The 19,498-nt window shown below is 37.6% G+C and overlaps 1 protein-coding gene across 3 annotated transcripts in view; it reads left to right on the forward strand.

Moving 5' to 3' along the window:
* sos2 (son of sevenless homolog 2 (Drosophila)) overlaps positions 1-19,498 on the forward strand; it is a 98,541-nt gene that overhangs the window by 36,842 nt on the left and 42,201 nt on the right. For all 3 annotated transcript variants that reach the window (XM_067991651.1, XM_067991653.1, XM_067991654.1), the window contains exons 2-7: positions 3,553-3,678; positions 5,779-5,910; positions 7,701-7,865; positions 12,331-12,534; positions 15,644-15,787; positions 17,192-17,302. In XM_067991651.1, the coding sequence (XP_067847752.1) occupies positions 3,553-3,678; positions 5,779-5,910; positions 7,701-7,865; positions 12,331-12,534; positions 15,644-15,787; positions 17,192-17,302 (882 nt within the window). The remainder of the gene's footprint in view (positions 1-3,552; positions 3,679-5,778; positions 5,911-7,700; positions 7,866-12,330; positions 12,535-15,643; positions 15,788-17,191; positions 17,303-19,498) is intronic.

Here is a 19,498-nt window from a genome sequence, read left to right on the forward strand (position 1 = left end):
ATGTGCAAATTATCAATAGCTAACCCTAGACGAGACCTTACAGTAGACTTTGCAGAACTTTTCTACTTGAGTCGCAGACTCAACAATTGCACTTCAGGCCTTTCCCCTGGGAAACCCACCATACAAAGGATGACCCCGAGCCTCTTGATCAATAGTACCAAAAGTTTGGATATACTCAGCCATTGAATTAATCATGTTGATCATGGGGGCTGACATAGTATTGGGCAAACCCTTGTAACCTTCTTAGAACTCTGTGTTTCTCCAACTCTGTCCTCTCGTGTATCCCTTGCTCCCTTCACCCCACCATTGGCAGCTGTGCCTTCAGTCATCTTTGCCCAAAGTTCTGGAATGCCCTCCCCAAACCTCTCCGGCTTCACCTCTCCGGCTTCACCTCTCCGACGCTCCTTTAAAAACCTACCTCTTTGACCAAGCTTTTATTTACCTTCCCTCATATCTTCTCCTTTGGCTCGATGTAAATTTTTGTCTGATTATGATCCTGTGAAACACCTTGGGATGTTTTGCTATGTTTATGGTGTTACATAAATGCAAGTAGTAGTTGTAATGGTAAAAGATGGGGAAGATGCACAAGAGGCCAGAGTCGGAGGAATGGAGAGGTGGGTGTGGGGGGGTGGGTGTGGTGGTTGGAAGAAGTTACAGATAGGGAGGGGCAAAGCCACAAAGGGGTTTAAACACAAGAATGAGAATTTTAAACTTTGAGGCATTGGGACTGCATGAGCCAATGTAGGTCAGTGAGAACAGAGGTAATGAGGTTTAATACAGAATAGGAGAGGGGAGATGTGAGGTTTTTTTGCACGGCGAGTTGTTATGGCCTGGAATGCACTGCCCGGAAGGGGGGTGGAAGCAGATTCAGTAGCAACTTTCAAAAGGGAATTGGATAAATACTTGAAAAGGGAAAATTTGCAGGGCTATGGGGAAAGAGCAGGGGAGTGGGACTAATTGGACACGATGGGCCAAATGGCTGCCTCCTGTGCGGTATGATTCTATCAAGGTGGAGGATGGAATGCTGGCTAGGAGAGCATTGGAATACTTGAGAATGGAAGTGTCAGAGGCTTGGAAGAGGATGGGGTGAGGTAGGCAGGTGATATTGCAGAGATTATAGGCATAGTTTATTCATCCAAGTTTTTAAAAAAAAAGTCTAAGACAATAGTTAAGATGCCGATGAACTAGCTTTGATGTTTCCTCATAGATTATAAATAAATAGTTTGTCTCAATAGTCGATAAACATCTCACACCCATTGTGTTGGGGAGTGACTGGTACTGGGCACTTGGCAGCAGGCCTGACAGGCCTTCCCATTCTGCCTGTGAACAGTGAGAATTAAAAAACACAATATAGGCAATCAAGCACAGGTTTTTGAGGCAGGATGATGCGCAGGCAGTTACATTTTCAAAGGGAAAGCTGTGAAGCATGGAGACCCAGCAAAAGGCTGTGAGAGACACATTGCAGGGGATAGTTAGAAATTAAGTCAAGCAAGACATCCCACTGATGTGTGAAAGCGAAGACAAGTATTCCATGAAGATACGCTGTACTAGTTGAACCAAGTGAATCTGATCAGAACTGTTGCTTTATATGTTAATGTGCAATGAAATCAGCTTAATGATTCATGTCAAGCCTCCTCTTTCCAAGTATTTGCTCAGTCTGTCTTCGGAGAGATTGAAGAAGGGAAGGAAGAAGGGTCATGAGGGGGTATTGTTCTACTTGTTGTGCAATTAGACTTGGGGAATATGAGTCAGCTCCCATAAAAGTAAGGCATTCAGATCGCTTACGGGAGTGACTGAATGCACCGATCCTGAGAAGGTATATATGGCACATCCCAATTTATAACCTCAAGTTAATGTATCCATTACTGAAACTTTGAATGTGAGTTTGTGACATAAGAAATTGCACTATTGCCATTAGCTTCAGTTTGCAGAGTTAATGACTTGTAAACCCTTGTCGATCAGCTGTATTTGATTTGGCGTATTGGCAAGGTGATCTTTAGAACACACCTGAAATTTTTACTTGATGCTTCACAGTTTCATTTGGTCAAGAAATTATTGAATTGTTTTATCTGCTGCTGAGTACAAGTCTGAACTGAAACATACATCATTTGCACTGTTTAGAGGCCTAGATTAGTCTCTTGCACAGAGCAATTTGGGCAGTCATGAAAATTATTCATTTCCTGTGGTGCAGGGATACAAGGCAAACTAGTGACTAAGCAGGAGATTGCCAAATGGATGGTTACATGCTTCCTGCTAGCATCTTGTAGGGAAGAAGCTCAAGGAGTAGATTAAGATATTCTGCTCATTCCATGGCTGCTTTTTGGACATCTCTCCATTTAGTTCCAGTTGATGGCTTATGGAAGGCTGTCTGTGTTGTTGTCTAGATTTAACTGCAGCAGGTGACAGTACCTTTGGTATATTGGTCCTTGCAGCTTGTGTAATGGCTCCAATATACTGGCCTTTCTCCTCTTAGGTTTGTACTACTTTTGTTTGCAACCTCCACATGCTGTAGGAACATAGTATCTTTGTTTTTAGTGAAATTCATTACTTTAGAGTTGCTTGGGAGCTGATCTGATGCTGTCCTATCCCAGGGGAAATTGTTGTCTTGCCTGGTTATGCTCTATACTCCGCAATCAGAGAGAGTACCTGGGTTGCCGTGGCTGCATTGTTCTGGTAGTGCATCATGTTGAATAGCCATCAGGTACTGTTGCCTAACTGGTGCCTTTATGTGAATCCTTTTTGGTCTAAACAGAACAGTTCTGGGACAATGGGTCAGAATTCTACCTAATGATTTATAGTTGTTATTTACAAGGGTTATTTACCTGCAGCATGTGCATGAAGAGGTGTGCTTTTCCCCATTTTGTGTATTGGTGTAATTGTATTTGATGGGTCTACTGGTGTTAAGGGTGGAGAAGTTTGTGGAATTATAAGTGAGCAACTCATTAGGTCCTGGGACTTTACTGTCTTTTAGATCTTACCTGGTGTGATTAAGAATTCTAGGTTTTAGAGTTAACCTCCTATAGGAGTGGACAGACAGAAGGGAAAGGTTAGCTCAATTTTTGCTCTGCTTTTTTTGCTTTGTAGCCCACAAATTCTGTTGCTTTTCTGTGAGGCTTGTCATCTGGTTTTCTGATTTGCAACTTTTCTGTGCTGAACTTGAGGATTCTTTTGTATTTATTTTCCAGTTTACCTGAGGAGTGTTTTTTCAGTGATTGATTAGTGGGTTGTTCAGGGTCCCCCTGACATGGATTACTGCCTCAAGCATGTCCGTAGTGTGCTCAAGACTTTTCTGGATATGGGGGAACCTTCTGCTTGGCATAGATATAGGTGATTCTCCCCTCAGGTCAGTCTTGGTGATTTCCCACAACAGTGAGTGATACTGAATTTGCTGCAAATGACAGCAGGCCAGAAATTCTGGGGGCCTCTCCAAGAAAGGGAAGGGTTGAGGCTCTAATGGTGGGAGCAGAGGGAGAGATTCACTGGTTAAAATATTTAACTTTTAAAATAAGTATTTTTCAGACAAGATATTTACAGTTTTGTTTCTTGATACAGGTTCAGAGGCAGGTGCATCCAACCCTTTCAGCAAAAGAAGATGCCCTCTATTACATAGAAGAATTGATTCTTCAGTTACTAAATATGCTGTGTGTTGCACAACCACGGACTGTTCAAGATGTAGAGGTAAGAGTGGTAGAATTTTGTATTTTTACAGATTAAAAATGAATTGCACCCACTAAGTGTTTGTGTTCTGCACAATTTTGGGCTCGTGTTAATGATTAATTAGTTTAACGTGATTAGCTTGTCAAATAAAAGAAAGGGGGAACTGATAGTGTGATAGGTGATTAAACTGAAGTGTGAAACACAGTAATTGCCCTTATTATGGTAAGAATGGTACATGATGGCAGAATGGACTCTCAAATCTGCTGCAATGTGACTTCTAATGTAAAATATAACCCTCCTTGGGTTGGTTTTATTTTGGCAGTGATTGATGTATGCCAGTACAATGAGGGAATGGACTATGACGATGGCATATTGCATGTCATCTGTCCTTGAGTTGTCTTATATTAAGTGGGTTGCAGCATTTGATCTCAATTCAAACAAGGTCTGCAGAACCTTTTCTTGCATAAATTTTTGAAGGTGCAATAACGTGATCTGCAGAAATAAAGTACTCTTGTACTGTATTAATTGATCCTTGTATCTGATTCTCCACATCAGTCTCTCCTCAGCAACTTAGTGACTAATAGTATATTTATACTGCCTGACTGAATTCTCAATGGACTGTATTTGAGCATTTAACCCTGTAGTGATAGTCTGCTCTAAATTACACACTCCAATTTCATATTAGCAGTAGAAGTTAAAGCAGATTTCATTCTATTGAGTTTGGAGCAAATGCAACATGAACTCCAGTGTGAGATCTCGAAGGTCAAGCTCAAATTAACTAATTTAGGAATCTCAAAATCTATTGTGTTTTATGTTCCAATTTCTGATAGCTATGATATCCCAGTACTTTGTAAAAAAAAAATTATCAGATTATCATTTGAAAATATTCCTGTTTGTATCAAATTTGGAAAGAAAAAACTGAAATTCCATGTGCAAATAAATACTCTGTTATCCAATGAGGAAAAAAAAACTAAGTTCTTCTTTATGGACAATTAATTGAAATTATCCAGACGTAGTCTTAAAGCTTGAGGATGAAAGTGAGAATTTTTTGATGAGGATTAATTTAGAAAAGAATAGATTGAGAGTTGGGGGTAAAGTTACTTTTTAAAAAAAATACTCAAAATTGTGACTTGAAAAGGGTTAATTTGGAAACTGTGGTATCAGAGCAGAAAATTAGTAGTTGTAGTTGTTATGGTCCCAGAGCAAAAGTAAGAACTTAAAATGGATGGTTCCCCGATAGTTCACTTGGTAAATGTACCGTCATTTGTAGAATGGAGCCGTACAAATCCTCAGTCAATGGTATGAGAAGTAGATTGAACAGCAGTAGAATGTGTACTTGAGTACTTTTGTTTAAATGGTCTGTTAATTCAGTTCAGTTACACTTGTTGGAATTGGGAACACTTCGGAGTCACTTTTCCAAATATACCAGCACTCATTTTTTTAAATCTTTAAATACTAAGTAGACAGAATCAGTTAATTTAATCATAATTGCCACCTCTTTACCATAATGGATGATACTATAACCACCTGCCTGATAGTTAATGGAAATTGGTAAATATTGCAGCTCCTGAAATTTTGCACAAATATTACAGCAATCCCTTAAGCACAGGCATGAAGGCAAGTACAATAGACATAAATTTAATTCCTCTTTAGCTGAAGGTTGATTTATGTCAAATGAGAGCCAACCAATGTTAGTGAGCTAAGTAATGAGATGTCCTTTCACGCAAGACATTGTTCTGCAAAAATTTTTCGGTAACAGAAGCACAGTTAACTGGAGTCTCACTAGTTATTTTAGCAGATTGATTTCAGAAAATTACTCTGGGCCAAATGTCCTGTATAAAAACTTAACACTGGAATTTGTTTGTACTTCTGTACAAACTTAGTAATGCTGCCCCGAGTTAAATATTCTGGATATAGAGTATGTGGACATTTCTTTTTCAATTTTTGTTTTTGGAGAACATTGGGATTTACAGCAATAGCTTAATTATTGGTGAAAGTTTTTAAAGACATTTCAAATTTTGAATGAGAGCAGTAAAACTTGTGTTTTCTGATATTATTTAAGCTGACATTCTTCATGTGTTATATCCAAGATGGATACATTTACTGTCCTTTTCCTCTTAGGAGCGTGTTCAAAAGACTTTCCCACATCCAATTGACAAATGGGCTATTGCTGATGCACAGTCTGCTATTGAGAAACGTAGACGGAGGAATCCTCTTCTTTTACCAGTGGACAAAATACATCCTTTATTAAAGGTGCAAGTTTGTTTTTGATCCTATGTTTATGTAATTTATAATGAATTGAACTGTAAAATTTTAACTATATTGCTTAAATGCTTACTTTGGTTAGCAAATGACTGCACTTAGGAATATTTTTGGGGCCATGGAATGTTTGATCAACTGGATATGACTTTTTAATCTTGTTAAACCTGAATTAATTCCACAATCTGACATTGTTTGGCTCCATAGAAGGTAAACATGATTGCAAATGGGTGAATTTGATTGTAACAAGGGTTTCAGGTTCCCTTGAGAGCTTGGCCATGGTGTGCTCCTTCAGGCTGAGTCTTCACTAACATTTTCTGGCTTGTCTGCCAATCAGTTTAGTAGAAGCTTGTAGAAGTCCTTGTATTCTGTACAGTATTATTGGAATCGTCGTAGCATTTTTAAATTGAACTTCTGCAGGTATACAATGACTGAGATGTGGCTAAGGTTTGGAAGGGACTGGGAACTTAATATTCCTGGTTCTAACATTATCAAAAGAGATAGGGAGGGGGAAAAAGGAGATGAAATAGTAATATTAATAAAGATTTCTATAATCACCAGAACACAAGGATGTCCTGGATGTCCCCCCAAGTCACACACCATCCCGACTTGGAAATATATCGCCGTTTCTCCATCGTCGCTGGGTCAAAATCCTGGAACTCTCTATCTAACAGCACTGTGGGAGAACCTTCACCACATGGACTGCAGCGCTTCAAGAAGGTGGCTCACTACCACCTTCTCAAGGGCAATTAGGGATGGACAGTGAATGCTGGCCTTGCCAGCGACGCCCACATCCCATGAACGAATAAACAAAAAGTTGCATTAAGACAGAATCACTGGATAGAGTTAAGAATTATAAACAGAAATGGTACAATTCTGGGTGTGCATTAGAAACTGGCAATAAATGCCAAGTTGCCAGCGATTTCCCACATTCCAAGAATTAATTTTTAAAAATGTATATACATAGGGGCATTGAATATGAAAACAAGATAGTTATGTTGAATTTGTGCAAGACATTGGTGGCAAGGCCACAGTTGGAATATTGCATGCATCTCTGGTCATCCCATAATAGGAAGGACATTAGAGCTTTGGAAAAGGTTCATGAGAATAATACTAGGAATAAGAGGTTATAGGTATGAAGAAAGAATCAAAAAATTGGGGCTTTTTTTCGGTAAACAGAGAAGGCTAAGGGCGAATCTAATTGAGGTTTTCAAAACTATGAAAGGTTTTTTAGAGGGTAAATAAAGATCAGCTGACTTTGGCTGAATCTTAGTATAAACCCAGCTGTGTTAACTTATTTATTCAGTGGTCATCAAGCTATTTCCAATGGCTGGTGAATTGGTAACTAGAGGGCATAAATTTAAGATCACCACCAAAAGAGTGAAGGGAGAGGAACCCTCCCAGAAACAGCATGGAAGTAGAATGCATAGTTTTTAAAATGGGAAGTTGCTAAATATTTGAGAGAGAAAAGTTTAGAAGGGTTTAGGGGAAGGAGCCTAACTGGATTACTATTTCAGAGAGCTGATGCAAGTAATTGTGTAAATAATTATGGGTTGACATGCAGCTTACCTGTGCCTTTTGTTAGTCTCTTGCTTATTTTTTGAGTTTTAGTGATCTGAATACAAACTGATTTTTACTAATTTTTTGGGCTTCAATTTTTTCCCCTCAATCTTCTGGTTTTTGACACTAAAAATAAAAACTGCCCGTAAAGATTTATTTGCACTAATCTGACCATTGACTGTTTTGTTTAAATTTTCTGTATCATCATTTTGTTTTGTTTACAGGATGTACTAGGTTATAAAGCGGATTATCAGGTTTCCCTTTATGTAGTGGCTGTGCTGGAGTACATTTCAGCTGACATCCTAAAACTGGCTGGAAACTATGTTGGCAATATTCGACACTATGAAATTTCACAACAGGACATTAAAGTGTCAATGTGTGCAGATAAGGTGAGCATTGATTTACTATCTCAGTTCTGTAGATTAAAATAACTAATCCAAGTAGAGTCCAGTATAATCATAAAAATTCTAATTATCAGCAATATTACTGATTATTTAATGAAGAACTGCCATGTGAGTAGTTTTGTCCCTTATCCTCTTCAAATTTTTATTAGAAATTTGGGAAATTTTCTTTTCTTCGTGTTTTAATGAGCTTGAATCCTATTGCGTTTCAATAAAAGATTGTTCAAAGATTGAATAAATACTTTTAATGTAGGAGGAACTGTGCTTGTCAACTCCTTTTTATATATATATATATATATTCTACATTTCTGTTAATATATTTTTCTTATTAAGATCAGTGCTTACAGCGTCAGTGCATTTAACCTCCATTCCTCTTATAGGGCAATGGTTAAATCACTAAGTTGATTTTCATGCTTGTTAATGGGGCAATGAAACTCTTGTTTGGTATTCAGTTTCTCTATGTCTCTTGTAAGTCCATTCATCGAAACTACCTTCTCTTTGATGGCTTTATCCACAGTGCTTCATCTATTGGTACTGTTGGTCTTAATGTCTCCTCATTTCTCAAACACTTCCTCCATTGCTTAAGCTCCCTCTAAGATTCTCTATTTCCTTCTTTGTTATCTAGTCATTAGATTATCTGTCCATTAATTCATATCGTGTTTGTGGAACCTTGCTGAGTTCACTTACTCGCACACACGCGGATACACACACAATTTGGCAGGTGTAGTATAATTCACGGTTCCACTACATTTTCCAACTTGAGACCCAGGTTGTAGACATAAGACCAAGTCTTTGTGGGGGAGACTTCTTCCAGGCATTTTCAATAATTAATTTTATGGGTAAATTGCAATTTTTATTTTAGAGTATTTTTAAATGTTTTGTTATTTCTAACTATAGGAAAAATTAAGAATGAAGCCCATAGGATAGGGTCATTACTCCACTTTTTAATATAGTCACATATATACACATTGTTTCTGTGTTTAAAGTGCTGGGTCAGGCTACGGTCCATAAATAAACAAGTGGAAGGGAAAGCAAAGTTAAAAATAATAATCTTCTTTGACCATTCAACTGTGGAACATTTTCTGATTAATATAGTTCCTGAAAAAGCCTTTTGACCACATTCGGCCAAAGCCAAAGCAAAAGCTTTTCCAAAAGTTAACACAGCATAGCCTCTGGGGTCAGTCCAGATGATACCCAGACGATCGGCAGCAGTAGCATTCGGTACTACAGGAGTTGAAGGTTTTTAATTAGTGGAATTAGAAAGAAAGTGAAAGGAGAAAGTTGCTTTCAGGAGAGAAAGTAATGTGCTTGGAAAAGTCAATGGAACTCTGTTTTTGTTTAGAGAACCGTAGCAGTATTTATAGTCAGTTATCCAATGACACACATTCTTGAGTTATAAGCAATATAGTGCAAAGTTATTATGATACGCATGGGATAAGAAGAAATTGAGATGAATTCTGGTGATCAGGAGCAGAAGAGGATTAGAGGACTCTTTTTGAAGACTTAACCTAAGTGCCAGTCACATCTTAGAGATAGACTGAACCGGGTCATAGTAGATGTGGATTTAATGTGATAGTGCAACCATTTCTGGAGCCAAAAAGGTTGTAGGCCATTTTATTATTATTAGAGTTAAACAGAGAGCTGCATAGCTGTGACTCTGAAAGCAAGCTAATTGAACTGTTATGCTTACCTGTGTTATCTTTACATGCATAGCTTTGGGGAAAGACCAAAGTGTTAGAGATACAGCACTGTTGCTTTATATTTCTTGATCTCAGGTAGGCCAAGAGTTAGATATCTTTCAACCAATACTACATGGCTCATGAATAGTAGAAAGTTGTTCAGATTTCCTGCTCTTCATTACAATTAAATAATCCCTGCTGGAAAGTGCATGTGTTGATGCCATCTGAGGACAAAACTGGGCTTCCCTGTAAGATGACCATTCCACAGTTGAAAAGCCTGTTGACACTCATAATCCAAGTTCTCTCATTTAAAAAGTAGCTTTGCTTGGACAGGGCACCTTGTTAACACCTGTGGAATGTGTTCCAATATAAGTTGCTTTTAGGAAAAAAAGGAAAGAAAATGGAAAAATAAATAGAAATGGAAATTTAAAAACTTGCTACAGGAAATAGAGATGAAATGCTAAACCATCAGGTTTTAGGTTCAGCCTCTGAGATTGTAGCTCCAATTTGGAGGTCAGCCATTAGGAAGTACAAACATTTTAAAAACATTTTAACCTTTCAGTGCACTCCTGGCCAGCCTTCCATCCTCCACCCTCCATAAACTTGAGCTCATCCAAAACTCTGCTGCCCATATCCTATGCTGCACCTTACCCCACTCACCCATCACCGTATGATCGCTGACCTACATTGGTTCCCGGTCCACCCTCAATTTAAAAGTCTCTTTCTCGTGTTTAAATGCCTTCATGGCCTTGCCGCTCCCTATCTCTGTAAACTTCTCCAGCACTACAACCCTTTATGAATCTTGCGTTCCTTCAACTCTGGCCTCTTGTGTATCCCCTACTCCATTCGCCTCACCATTGGCAGGTGTGCCTTCAGCAGCCCATGTTCTGGAATTCCCTCCCTAAACCTTTCCATCTCTCCACCTTCCGCTCCTTTTTTAAGATCCTCCTTAAAACCCGTCTCTTTGACCAAGCTTTTAGTCACCTCTCTTAATATCTCTTTGGCTCAGTGTCGATTTTTATCTGATTACACTTCTGTGAAGCACCTTGGGACATTTTTCTACATTCAGGTGCTATATAAATGCAAGTTGTTGTAACTTTATCAAAACTAGTGTTATCTATGATGCATCTCACTATTTCAACAAAAATATTTAATGAAAATCAACAGAAGGAAACAAAAGGGTTCTGAAGCAGTTGATTGATATTGGTTTGATATTTAAAAGGGTATACTGTTGGTGGCAGTTATTTAGTTAGCATCTTCTGAAAAATGAACAAGGAAGATTTGAAAGACATTGAGGGGGACATTAAGAGCAGCAATTTGACAGTTTATTAAATTAATACATTTTGCAGTATATTTAAATGGTAAAGACCACCAGGGGTTAGTGTAACAAATAACCAAAGCAGACTGATTTGGATCAATATTCAGTCTGTGGTGGTTAAACATTCTGGAAGGGAGTTTTTATCTCATTGAGACTTTCTCACTGTTACTAAGGTTTGGTGGATAAAAATTTGACAAAGTACAAATAATAAAACAGAAGTACATAAAGGCTGTTGATGAGTAGATGAGATTTTTATCCTGTTTTTGTAGGGGAATAATTATGTAATTTACACATTTTGCTTGAGTGGCTGCAGGAACAATTCAGTTGGGTGCCTAACTACTAAGCTGATCAGAGAATAAAATTCTTTTACTATTTTTACAAAGCTAGTGTTACACATAGAAATTCATAGATCATTCCACCCAAACAGTCTTTGTCGACATTTGCCATCAATGCGATCAAATAGTCCTAGTCGCACTTACCTGACCTTTTCCCAATTTCCTTCATTGCCTTTTCCTTCATTCATCTATCCAATTTAATCTTGAAAGTTGTCACATATACACTTTCAGCTCTGGATAAGAAGGTAAATCCTAACTGATTTTTTCCTTCCCGGAGGAAAATTGTAGTGCCCCATTTGACATTTACTAAGGCAGCACGGACTGTGTACCTCCTGATCTTCAAGGCTCAGTTACTCAGTGGATACAATAACTGAGCTATTGGGGAGGAATGGTTCTTGCACTGCTGGCAGGATGCAAGAAAAAGTTTGTTGTCTGATAGATAACTTGTTTTCTCGCCTCTAGCCTCCAATCTCTTTCTTGTCTGTCTCAATTTTATTGATGCTACTTTGATCATTATTCCTATTAATTTTTCTGTCTTCCTCCCAAGAGTCAAATACACTTGCTCTTCCTTTCCATGTACTCTTATTGTATTGAAGTCAAGTCTCATTGAACTCCTATCCTTTCCAAATGTACTGCAGAGTTTCTTTTTTAAAAGCCTCACTTGTGGAGTTTTATCAAATGTTTTCTGAATATCCAAGTACATTATATCCACTAGTTAGCTTTCAATGTTGCCTTCTTAGAGAATTCCAGTAGCTTACTAGGCAAGGCTCATTGCTTCTAAATCCAAGTGTACTCCAGATGAACGTTGACTGTATTTTTTCCATCACAAATATTAAGCTTTCTGAAATATTTTCTAGATTTATGTACTTGATTATCAGTGTTATGTTTGCTATCCTCCAGTGTTTTTGTAGAGTGGCTGTGTTTATATAGTTCCTAAACATATTTATCTGAGTCTCTTGGTTATTTAAGGAATCTAGAGTGCAATTCTTCTGATCCAGATGTCCTGGAGATAATTAATTCTTTGGGTATTTTTTAAAAATTACCATTATTTAGATAATACAATTAACTTTTTTTCTTACAGTAAATGTATAGCTCAGTGTTGGGCTCAATTTTCTTTTCAGGTCCTTATGGACATGTTTGACCAGGATGATATTGGTCTGTCTTCATTGGGAGATGATGGACCAAATGCCACAGGTGAACAGCAATACTATGACCTGGTGAAAGCTGAAATTGCAGAGGAAAGGCAATATCTACGGGAATTGAACCTAATTATAAAAGTCTTTAGAGAGCCATTTACATCCAACAACAAGCTCTTTACTGCTCGTGTAAGTTTTTATGTGCTGATACCTTGTCAAAGATCATTTGCATTGAAATGCTAGACTGCCCTTTTAAGTTTATTTCAAACATACTGTGCTTTGAAATATGTGTTAAGGCTTCTATATGAACTAAGAATAGAGCAGAGAACTGTTTTAATATTTTAAATGTTTATCTTGATGTGCAACAGTTTTGCTCATGTCATTCTTCCTTGCTTTGTTCCTCATGTAAACTGAATAGATTTTAATAGTGTATTATTTCTTTTCGCTATAGGCACAAATTGCAAGCTTAAGTTACTTCCATAATTTACCATTATAGAGCACCATATGACAAATTGTCAAATGTTTTAAAGTTGAGGAAATGTTTTACAGCTGTTAATGAGGAAATATTCTGCATTGTTTTAAATTGATGTAGAATCATGGAATTTTACAGTGCAGAAGGAAGCCATTCAACTCATTGTGCCTTCTGAAAGAGCTATCCACTTCGTCCCATTCCGCACATCCTTAAAAATGTTTTCTTTTTCAAATATATTTGTGCACTTCCATTTTAAAAGCTATCGAGCATCCTGCTTCTACCACTGTTTCAGCAGGACATTCCACATGCTAATGACCTTCTGCATTTTAAAAAAAACAATTCTAACCTTATCCTTCGTTCTATCCTCTGTTTGATTACTAACTCACTGATGGTGGAAATAATTTTTCCTAGTTTATATTATCAAAACCTATCAATTTTGAGCACCTCTATCAGATTTCCTCATAACCTATTATGTTCTAGTGAAAAAAGGCCCAGTTTCTCCTCATAATTAAAGCCTCTTATCCTTAATATCATCTTAATATGTCCCGCCATGGCCTTGACAACCTTTCTAAAGTAGTTGCTCAAAATTGGATGCAATACTCTAAGTGATTTGTGTAGGTTTAACATTATCTCCCTGCTTTTTGTACTTAGTTCAATTTAAAAACCTTGATACAATTGTTTTTTTTATATAGCATTCCCTCCCACTTAAAGATTTCTGTAATGAAACCCCTAAATCTCCATGCTCTTCTCGTTTTAAAGTTTTACCATTTAGTGTATATTACCTTTTACTTATTCTTTCTCCCATAATGTATCACCTCACACTTCTCTATTAATCCTATGTATCACCTTATTAAATGTCTTTTCAAATCCATAGACTCAAAGTCCAATGCATTGCCTTTGTCAAAACACACCATTATTTCCTTGAAGAACTCTGTTCAATTTGTCAGATACAATTTGCTTTTTACAAATCTGTGCTGATTGTCCTTAATCAGCACGTTTTTCTAAGTGAGTATTAATTTTATTCTGTGCTGTGGCATCTAGAAAATTACATATTATAGATGTTAAGCTGTCACGTCTATAGTTACCCAGTTTACCCTTTCTCTCTTCTTGATTAGAGGTGTTACATTGGTACCTCTCCAGTCCTCTGGCATAACTTCTGTATCCACGGATGTTAGAAATATTATGATCAGTGTCTCTGCTATTTCCTCTCTGATTTTACTCAGCATTCTAGGATGCAAGCCATCAAGGCCTTGTGTTTTTTTCCACTGGAGTTCCACCAACTTTTTCAGTAATACTTCCCTGTCTATAGTAATTGCTCCACCACTTCCTTGTGTATAAATTTTAAGCTAGCCTTTCTCCTGCCTTTTGGGTTTGTTTAAAGCATTGCCTTCAAATCAGTATCCTTTGTTCATCATGAAATTTTGTTCTCATAATTTTGCACATATGCCCTGATAATGACTAGAATATTCAGTTTATGTGTTCATTAATAGCAGTAACTAAAATAATTGCCCATCAGAATGGCAGAATATATTGCTGATTCTGAAAGTAGCAAAAGACAAAGAACATAAAGCAAGAAAACTATTAAATGTGAATATCTGAGTAGATGGATTAAGGGAATTGAAGATTTTAAACCTGAATGAAGTAAAGTGAAAAACTTGTCCATTAAAAGCTTTTCTCTGTTGAAAATGTTCAGTTCATATTGGGAGAGGGAAATTGCTGTGAAAAAGCCAAAAATCTTGCTTGTACTGATCTGAATTAGGGAATGGTTCTTGCTTGCAAAACTATCGTTTCTCTCTTGCAAAGCCTACCTCTGTTTTCATGGCTTTCATTGATAACTCTCAACTTACGAAATCTAAAGAAACAAGTTTAATTCCCATCAAAAACATCTGTATAAAGATTGGTTGTATTTCTCTGAATTTTAATGATTTAATCTACAAGAAGTTTACATGAGCTGTAAGTAAAACAGCATTGATGAAATGTTGCCAATAAATTCATTACGCACAAAGTGTCTACATGATCATATTAATATGTTTTAATTCAAATTATGGACAGAATAACCTTTTGGAAGGAAATCGACAAAGCTGGTCAAGTTAAAACTGTTAAGTTGTGGAACACTTGTGTAGTAGAATATGACCAATGACCTTGAAGATCAGAGCTTATTTAAAAGAAAGATGCATGTTTATAAACCAAAGAGAAGAATGGCTGTACCAGAGAAATTATGGCTGGACCTGTTTCTATCTGAATATAGTAATATTCCCTGAGGAAATACCTGAGATCTTCCAAATAGGTTAAATGATTCCAAAATAGCCATGGTGATTATACTTTTGTTATTAATTAACAAATACATGTATATCTTCATTATTTGCCCTGAAATCGGAAAGAATACCATTTTTAGATTATCCCTTATGCGAAATTATGTTGAAAATTGGTAATAGACTCCAAATATGGGTAAACATAAACCAAGATTTGAATTCTGTAGGCTACAAGGCACTGTGTTGCAAAATGGTAAAATGTGTTTCAGTATCTTTTGATTGCCCACACATGAGATTTATGATCTGTGCCATGGGGGCAGCTGCTGACTGTCAATTATATGCTTTTCCACTGGAATGAAGAAAAATCACAGGACGTATTACTCATTGTCACTATCCAATACATCCCAGTGACTGATTCTTGAGAATGGCTGGGTAGAGAGCTGGGAAGGAAAACCATGTGGTTAATTGCTCTTCATTATCTCACAGTTGACCTGTGAGATTTTTGTTTTGAAGTCTGCATCTAAAGGCTAAATATGCAAGCGATGTTAAGTCTATATGCTCTGTTTTCTGATAGGACATTGAAGTGATCTTCAGTAACATCTTGGATATTCATGAACTGACTGTAAAGCTACTAGGTTTAATGGAGGATACTGTTGAGATGACAGATGAAAGCAGCCCTCACCCATTAGTTGGCAGCTGGTTTGAAGATCTGGCAGAGGTACAGTACAATAATGTTTTGTATGTTGACATACATTGGTTTTTGATATATGGTCTTCATCCAACAGAAAAACGAAGCTTTTTCTCTAGTGTACTTTGTAAAATATAGATTATACAATAGCACTTACCCTTGTAAGCTCTGTTTTGTTGTATATTTTCCCCAACTCAGCAAAACTACTATATACATCATTTGTCACTCATTCTGGGTTTTGGACAATCAAATTTATTTAATTCTTCTGTTATACCTAAGACATTTCTAAGCACCACTTTCTTCATGGTCAGAAATTCTGTTATATTGATTTCTTTCAAGTTAAAAATAAAATATTGATACTTTAAAAAAAATTTAGATGTGACTGGAATATTACACAGATTAAAAGTTCCCAAATTTCACTGAGTACTGTTTACTGTCCTGGTCACTATACTAAAGTGTAAACATCCTCCCTATAGAGAGAGTACAGAGGAGGCAACTAAATTGGTTTCTGGGATTAGGCACTTGAGGACAGAGTAAAGAAGCTGGGGATATTTATGCAAATCAAAAACGGCTCCAGGAAATCTTCAACATTTTCAAGATCCTAAAGAATGTAGAATTTTGATAAATTTTGTGACATAATGACAAACCCTGTAACCGGGGGTATGAACTTAAGCTCAGAATGAGGTTGGCAAACAGACAGTTTAGATTTAGTCGATCCTTGTGTGTGAAGTAGCTATCAAGGGATACAGTGGAGCTGGAGAATGTTGGTCAGTTCAAGAGGGCACTGAGTTTTTTTTGGCAAATTTAGTTGAGGGCTATGAGAGAGAAATTATCATTTGGTATTTCTTCTACCTTGGGACTGGCTCGATGGACTGCAGTAGTCTTTTCCAGTCCTGTGCATTTCTGTTACTATCCTTTTTGTCTTTTCCCTCATCCACCTGTAGGCTATCATGCATCATACCTCAACGAATAATGCAAGCAGGTAATCTGCCTCAGGCCTTTACCAATGTTGCATTTGATTTGGCTGTAAGGAGGTGCACAACAGCAGTTCATGTTACTTACCTGGGCAGAATAGCAAAATCATAAACTTGCATATGAAGAACACTTTTATGATTATGTTATAAACAACGAACAGTGGAAGTCTTCTCCCTTATGTTTTGTCCTCCTTCCCTCTGGGGAAATGCTAGGCCCCTGCTTCACGCCTCCATGGCACAACTGAGATTAGTAATTGGCTGTTTGGGGAACTGAGAATTTCAAAGTGATGGTGCCGATTATAACTTTTAAAATGGAGTTGTTCTTTCAGGATACAAACTGTACGGCAGAATATTATTTGTGATGAACAGCATATTTGTTGTACTATGCTTACAATTAAACAGACAGCCTTTTAAGCAAATTCAGAGATGTACTGAAACAATGTTAAACTATTGTGTACAGGAACAAGTATTTGACCCGTATGAAGTGTGTGCGCAAGACATTCTTTCACCACAGTTTCATGAGCACTTCAACAACTTGATGTCCAGGCCACCAGTAGCCTTTTACTTTCAGGTAAACTGTTTGTTTTTGTTCAATTTTATCATACAGCTATTTTCTGTTATGCTATGAAAACTGACCTGAGAATGAAGTTCCTGGTTGAAAGGTTTGATTAGAATCAAAAGTAAACAGCTAACTTGTGAAATAATTAGAATATTTGAGGTTCTAAGGGGGATTAGCATATTCTTTGCATGAATTTTGTTAAATCGTTGGAAGAGACCCACATGTAAACATACTGGTCTAATGAAACATCCAGGTTTCATCTCTGTGTATTACTGCTTAAGTCAGTGTTCAGATTAATTGTAGTGAAATAATTCCAAGTATTAACGTGTTAATTATTGAAAACTGAGAAGTCAGTTTGAAATTCTTTGGTCCTTTATGATTTTGCATTCCTTGCTATTTTTAATAATACTTTCTGACTTCGCTCACTTTTTCTAGCTAGCATCAGAGAGAGTAGTAACCAATTAATTTTGTGTGTTTGTTTATGTTTTAAAATCTCAGTTGAGCTTTGGCAACTTTATAATTCATCATACTTTGTGCCTTTTGCATAAATTATGGTATAGCTTCCACAGCAGGTCTAAAAACTGTCTCTGTAATTTCAAGATCAGATCCAGAATTGTCTAGCATTAGATTTTAAAATCTGTTCCACTATCATGAATGTTTGTAGTCCCAATATGGAGATGTTGGTTAAGAATTCACTCCATATTGGACACTAAGATCCCCCACACCAAACACTGATATATGAAATGACAGTACAATTGACTGGAACAGTTGAAAAATAACCCTATGGAGGAAGTTGGCTGCTTCGCCAAAAGCTAGGGCTGGACAGCTTACAGAGAAATTGGGTCTTGATATCATAACCTTTGGGAGCTAGGTCTCTGTGAGGTTGGGTGTCACTGCATTAGATGAGCAGTGAAAATGTCCACGGCCACAAAACATCAAAAAATCCCAGAGGAGTTTCTGGATAAAATGGATAATCAATCTGGAAAATCCTGGTGCAAACCTTCAACTCCCACATCTATAAGCAATATTAGTTTATCGGAGTTTTAAAAAAATATAACATTGAAAACCTATTTGAAGGCCAAATCCCGAAGTGCAAGACATCACCAAGAATGAAGAGTAGGAGAGATACTCAGAGAATACAAGGAGAGCATGTAGCATGGTGTTTTGGGAATTTAGGAGTAAGAGAGGAAAGTTCATAGTATTGATGAAATAGAGATGAGTAATATTGCACTGGGGAAGAGCGCATCATAGAAAGGTTACATCACGGAAGGAGGCCATTCGGCCCATCGAGTCTGTGCTGGCTTTATGTAAGAGCAATCCAGCTAGTTCCACTCCGCCGCCCTATCACTGTAGCCCTGCAATTTTTTTCCTTTCAAGTCCTTATCCAGTTCCCTCTTGAAGGCCATGATTGAATCTGCCTCCATCACCCCCTCGGGCAGTGCATTCCAGATCCTAACCACTCGCTGTGTGTTTTTAAAAAAAAAAAAGTTTTTCCTCATGTCACCTTTTTGGTCCTTTTGCCAATCACCTTAAATCTATGCCCTCTGGTTCTTGACCCTTCCGCCAGTGGGAACAGTTTCTCTCTATCTACTCTGTCTGGACCCTTCATGATTTTGAATATCTCTATCAAACCTTCTCGCAACCATCTCTGTTCCAAGGAGAACAACCCCAGCTTCTCCAGTCTATCCACGTAACTAAAGCCCCTTATCCCTGGAATCATTCTAGTAAATCTCTTTTGCACCCTCTCTAAGGCCTTCACATCTTTCCTGAAGTGCGGTGCCCCGAACTGGACACAGTACTCCAGTTGTGGCCGAACCAATGTTCTATAAAGGTTCATCATGACTTCCATATGCCTCTATTTATAAAGCCCAGGATCTGGTATGCTTTTTTAACCACTTTCTCAACCTGCCCTGCCACGCCACCTTCAACGATTTGTGCACATATACCCCCAGATCTCTCTGTTCCTGTACCCCCTTTAGAGTTGTGCCCTCTACTTTATATTGCCTCTCCTCGTTCTTCCTACTGAAATGTATCACTTTGCATTTTTATGCATTAAATTTCATCTGCCACTTGTCCGCCCATGCCACCAGACTGAATATATCCTCTTGAAGTCTATCACTAGCCTCCTCACTGTTTACTACCCTTCCTAGTTTTGTGTCACCTGTAAATTTGGAAATTGTGCCCTGTACATCCAAATCCAAGTCATTA

Source organism: Heptranchias perlo, chromosome 10, assembly GCF_035084215.1.
Source record: "Heptranchias perlo isolate sHepPer1 chromosome 10, sHepPer1.hap1, whole genome shotgun sequence".
In the NCBI taxonomy this organism is placed as follows: domain Eukaryota; kingdom Metazoa; phylum Chordata; class Chondrichthyes; order Hexanchiformes; family Hexanchidae; genus Heptranchias; species Heptranchias perlo.